The sequence below is a fragment of the Lathyrus oleraceus genome, chromosome 4 (genome assembly GCF_024323335.1).
Source record: "Lathyrus oleraceus cultivar Zhongwan6 chromosome 4, CAAS_Psat_ZW6_1.0, whole genome shotgun sequence".
Classification (NCBI taxonomy): Eukaryota; Viridiplantae; Streptophyta; class Magnoliopsida; order Fabales; family Fabaceae; genus Lathyrus; species Lathyrus oleraceus.
The window spans coordinates 315,425,751-315,431,730 of record NC_066582.1 but is presented as its reverse complement, the minus strand read 5'-3'; the positions used below and the strand labels follow the sequence as shown (position 1 = coordinate 315,431,730).

The following is a 5,980-nucleotide window of genomic DNA, read 5'->3' as shown; positions in this document are numbered from 1 at the left end:
TCCCGCACTCAGGAAATCCCGTTGCATACAGTGGCGACTCTGCTGGGGACTTCCCAAAACAAAAGTCAAACCAAATTGCTTATATATAATGGTTTGTTAGGTGGGTGATACATGAGTGGTGAGATGGGCTTTGACCCGAGCTCGAGCAAATACATAAGAATATAACGTGATATAGTCGTGAAGACCCCCTTGGCTTAGGTGATGTGGGGTTGACATGAGATTCACACTTGGTGGAGACTCCCCCTGATTTCTCAAGGCCTTATGATTCTGTCATAATGGTATTAGAGGAGGACGACCCTAGGGTCTGAACACCAAGAACCATAGAACCCAATTAACACATATTTGCCTGTTTTAGATAGTGGGGCGATAATGCCCTTTTGGCCTAGGCCTCGTGGGATTGATACCCGATACCAAACTTGAACGAGATTCTATTTAGGTTATTGTTGGCCCTCACTTACGTGATAAGTCGGTAATAACTTCGAGATGGATTGTTAACATTCAAGCACCTTTGTAGAACTCAGTTACTATTTCTATCTCCTAAAACTTGTAGCACATACCTTGTGGGAAAGGGGTTTGACATTATCCACCTTGGCTCCATGCTTGTGATCCTAAACCAATAACCCTGCATTGTGTGTTCATGCATTCATGCATCATAACATCCTTTATCCACTTTCAAGGAAAATTCCTCGGATTATTGCAAACTTGGACCAAGAAAGGCCCTTGGAATATCATACTGATTTGACCCTCGATGTCCCTTCAACAAAAACATATTGGTATGTCCCTCGATGACCCTCGATGACCCTTCAACAAAATATATTGGTATGTCCATTGATGACCCTCAATGTAGCTTCAACAAAATATACCGGTATGTCCCTCGATGTCCCTTTTAACAAAAAATACTGGTATGTCCCTCGGTTGTCCCTCTGATTAATGATACACTGGTTTGTCCCTAAAGGTTGCAATGTCCGTATTATTCTCCAAGTTTACAATAAATCGGTTTGTGATCCTTGAAGGGATAAAGCATTTGCATTGAAAATTGTCAAAAAAAAACTTTGATCATCATTTTAAGGATTCAAAGGTATACTCATTTCTAAGCTTTTTTCATTCGTTCAGAGGATGTCTTTGGAAAGAGAAATTAGAAGTCGGTTCCAACTCAATTTTCCTGATCCATATTTGTCTCGACTACTCTTTCCAAGCTTCAAAGACTTTGTCGACATGGAGGCTATTCGAGTTTTCGTGACTTGTAATCCAAATCCTACTCTTCTAGGAGATGTCTATTACTCTATCCACTTTAGGAGCGAGAAGAAAGGTGGATGGGTCTGTTGTTGTGCACCTATACTATACAACTGGTTTATTTCGTACTTGCCGCAGTCCACTCTATACAATAAGGACAATCTCATTAAGGACATAGTATGGCACAATGCAGCCTATGATATTGGGACAATTGTAGTAAGTTATGGAGAATTCCCCAGCGTGCCTCTTATTGGTACCATGGGATTTATTACTTACAATCCATCTTTAGCATACCGTCAACTTGGCTATTCCCTAGATAATAAACCTAACTCTCCTTTGGTTACTCATGTTTTTATCTGAGAAGGTGAGGAGAATATGAATCTCAAAAGATATGTGGTGAAGGATTGGTCTCATATTTCTCGCAAGAAAAAGTCCGAGTTAGGTCCCCGAAACTGTGTAGCATAATAGGCTTATACCCCTTGGGTTAAGAAATGGGCCTCCAAGCTCAAAATGTCATACCTCCCTTCACCACCTTTGGATAGTGAGCCTGTGGAACCCACTCATGTCTCTTTTGAGGAATTCGAGAAGCTAAAGGAAGAGAACGCCCGATTAGTGAAAGAAAGAGACGTTTGGGAAAACAAATCCTACTTTGCTAATGGGGAATGTTCTAAGCTCTGTAGTCAACTGCAAGAGAAGGAAGATGTAATTGTTCGATAAAGGGTAGCTCTAGAAGAAGGGGTCCCCAAGAGACAAAGGCTAGATATAGATCTCAAAGCGTCATGGTTTGCTTCCAATCAATACAAGGAGAGGTTGTTACATATCGAAGAACTTCTGGGACAAGCATTGGAAGAGAAGACTGCTCTAAAGGCTGAGTTAAAGACCAGGATTAGTCTCTTTTGACTTGTTGCATTTCTTGTTGTACTTTTCTTATTTATTTGTAAGCATTTATTTTCTTTCCTTGTAACTCGACTTTCAGTCTGAAAGAAGTTCGCAAATGTAAAAAAACCTATCGAGTCCTTGAAATTAAGAAATGATTAAAAACAAAATCATATGAATTCATGCATCATTTGCACCATCATTCGTTGACGTATTCTATCAAAATAAAATACTTTTCAAAAGGTCTCATTCTTGTCTGTTCTATTCTTCAGAAGTTCCTGCTAACCATCACAAATATCCAACAAGAGCTAATATTCAAAGGGTGGATGCTCTCGAACAAGCGAACTGTGAACTGCATGAAGAGATTTTTTCTCTCCTTGCCAGCCAGGAGAGACAAGATGCATTGATTGACAACTTGATGGCAAGGTTGGAGCTCATACCTACCACTCCTTTGAATACAACCGTGTCCGCATCGGTTGTCTCTGATACTTTAATTCCTATCACAACTATTGTTACCACTATTGCGACTACCGGTTTCGGTATGTCATATGGATTTCTTTACCCCTTTGGTCATCCATATGGCTCTCCGCGCGGATATCAAGGTTGTATTCCTCTGCCATAACTGACTTAAGGCTTTCCCAACGAACCCTTTAGCTCTTTTGGTCCTTTTGGTCTTTTTGGCTCTCGGCCCTTTAGGTCGCCACCCTTGGCTTCTCAACCGCACACTTGGCAAGCAACTATATATCAGGTTTTTGTTCCTCAATACTACGGCGCCAACCCTTATGGGGCTCAGATTTCCATGCCCATGGGAAACCCTGGCTATATCATACCATCCGCTCTAGTGGTCACTTGTCCTCTTTAAGAGGACCATGTGCATTTATATCATGGCCCAAACATCCATTCAGACGCTGTCGAGGATGCAGTACAAGATCAAATTCAAGCTCTCAGCAAGAAACTGCCCTCCCAGGGAAGGACCTTTTTGGCACGAACACAAGCGATATGTGCCTCATTCCAAATGTGAGGGTCCCTGCTAAATTCAAAGTACAAGAATTCGAGAAGTACGAAGGCATAACTTGTCCTCAAACGCACTTGGTCATGTATTGTAGAAAGATGGTCGCCTATACAGATGATGACAAACTCTAAATTCATAATTTCAAGACTCTATGTCCGATGCTCCATTGAGATGGTATATGGGTTTGGAGCGCTGAAATATTCAGAACTTTCTTGACCTCGGTGAGGCCTTTATGCAACATTATAAGTATAATCTGGACATGGCACTAGATTGCACTCAATTGGGCAGTATGTCCCAAAAAGAGTGCAAATCATTTAAGGAATACACACAAAGGTGGTGGGAAGTTGCTGCCCGGGTCACTCCACCTGTTGAAGAGAAATAACTGTGCAAACTATTCTTGAGGACTTTGGACTCCTTTTACTATAACAAGTTTATTTTGAGCATGCCTCGTGACTTCACCGAAATGGTGGGGGTTGGTGTACAACTCGAAGAAGGGGTGAAAGAAGGAAGAATAATATTCTACATCTTCTAGAAACACCAAAAAGTTTGGTGGATGGCCGAAGAAGAAAGAAAGAGATGCCAACGATGTGTCCCACCATCGACCATGTCATAAAAGGCAACATCATCAACTAGCTGCCCAAGTAGTTCCATCTCCACAAGTGCAATAGTGTATGTCAGGCTACTATCAACAACCCTCGGTGGATGAAGTGGCACCAGGAGCACCTATGATGTCAAACCTGCCCTTGCCACCGCATTCGATGTTTCTCGTTTATCCTTCATATTATCCACAGTTGCCACGACAATATCAACTTTATCCACAATAACCATCGCCTCAGTATCAAAGGCAACAACAACAACAAAGACAGTAACCATCTACGCCTACTACTCAGCAAAATCCATGTCCTCCGAAGACTCAGTTCCAGTTCGATCCAATCCCGATGGCATACAATGATCTACTACCATCTCTACTAGCCAGAATCTCGTGGAAAAACATGCAGCACCACCAGTACCTGACAAGTTACCTAGATGGTATAAACCTAATGAATGTTGTGCTTTCCACTCCGATGCGCCAAGGCATGACACTGAAAATTTCTTAGTATACAAAGGAAAAGTCCAAGAGCTTGTGAGATTGGGGTTGATCAAGTTTGGTGACTCGCCAAATATGAAAACCAACCCATTTCTTGAGCATGTGGCAATAAATGTGATTATCGAAGAAGAGAATTTGCTTATGGTTGTCCTGAAAGTGAGGACTCTGCTGGTGCATGTGCACCTTAAGCTGTTCAAAGCTGGTATTCAAGAGCAAGATCATGAGAAGTTCTCGGTCTTTTTAAGGACTCTAAAGGTTACTTCAATGTACAGAAATATATACAGATGCTGATTTCCAACGGTGTGTTACAGGTTAGTGGAAAGAAGAAGAACGATGAAGTATCTATCATAGTGCGTGTCTTTAGAAAGCCCAAAGCTTTTGAGATCTTTCGTCCACCCAGAGAAGGTACATCTCCCGCCAACTATGCTAAGCGTTTGGACATCAAGATGCCGAATCCTTTTCCCTACAAATCCGACAAAGTTGTGTCGTGGGAATACGTGCTTCTACCACTATGAATGGTGTGGAACAACCATTGGTTAATAACAAAGCTTCCACCAATATTGTCGATGCAAGTGGTCTCACGAGAACGGAAGGGTTTTCGCTCCTGTTGGTCTTAGAAGTGGGAATCCCGACAATGGTAAGGCTCCGTTGGTCATTCTTGAGAGCGGACCTGTACCATACGTAGATGGTGAAGAATTTTTGCGCCTAATACAGAAGAGTGATTATAAGGTGGTAAATCATCTTCTTCAAACCCAGTCGAAGATATTTGTTTTATCTTTGCTCTTAAACTCTGAAGCACACCGCAAGGCCCTGTTGAAAGTCTTGGGGCAAGCCTACGTAAATCCAGATGTCACGGTTGATCAATTCGACCATGTAGTTAGGAACATTACGTCTTGTATCATACTAAGCTTTTATGATAATGTGTTACCCACCGAGGGTAAATATCACAACAATGCAGTCTACATATCCATGGGTTATCAAAAGGACTCTTTGTCACATGTTTTGGTTGATACCGACTCTTCTTTGAATGTAATGCCAAAGATTACCCTCGCCAAATTGTCCTATATTGGAGCCGACATCAAACCAAGCGATGTTGTTGTGAAGGCCTTTGATGGTTCAAGAAGGGCTATAATGGGTGAAATTGTATTGCCGATGATGGTGAGTCCGCAACAATTTCAAATCCTCTTCCAGGTGATGGGCATTAACCTCAGTTACAACAGTCTTCTTGGGAGACTGTGGATTCATGACGCAGGCGGCGTCACATCCACACTGCATCAGAAATTGAAATTCGTCCAAAATGGTAAGCTTGCCATTGTTTATGGTGAGCAAGTCCTGATGATCAGTCAATTATCTACTTTCAGATACATTGACGTAGAAGAGGACGTTGTCACCATCCAATTCCAAGGGCTTGAAATTGAAAATGCAATGAAGATTGAGGACCTCGATGAGGAGGTTAAGGTGGGAACTTCTGTGGCATCTCTGAAGGACACGCAGCAAGTGGTGGCCAGTGGCCAAGCCTCGGGGTTGGGGTAGGGTTGTGCAGCTCAGCGATAACAAGGACTGTATTGGGTTAGGGTTTAATCCATGTGAGCAGTCTGCCTAGGCACGAAGGACTATTGTAAGACCCCAATTTTGGCCCTAAGGTCCCTCATGGCACCATAACATTGCATTTGCAAAGCCTCAAGGATCATAAGCATCTTGGTCCCCCTTGCCTTTGGGTGGGACCTCTTGTGAGTGGTTTGAGATCACCAAGCATGCTTGAATTGTATTAT

At 42.4% G+C, this 5,980-nt stretch overlaps 1 protein-coding gene across 1 annotated transcript; it reads left to right on the top strand.

Moving 5' to 3' along the window:
* The first annotated feature begins 1,215 nt into the window (after window positions 1-1,215).
* LOC127137259 (uncharacterized) lies at window positions 1,216-5,741 on the top strand. Its single transcript, XM_051063732.1, has 5 exons — window positions 1,216-1,486; window positions 2,382-2,648; window positions 4,120-4,463; window positions 4,520-4,687; window positions 4,782-5,741. The coding sequence occupies exons 1-5, from the start codon at window positions 1,216-1,218 to the stop codon at window positions 5,739-5,741; spliced, it is 2,010 nt and encodes a 669-aa protein (XP_050919689.1).
* The last annotated feature ends 239 nt before the right edge of the window (window positions 5,742-5,980 follow it).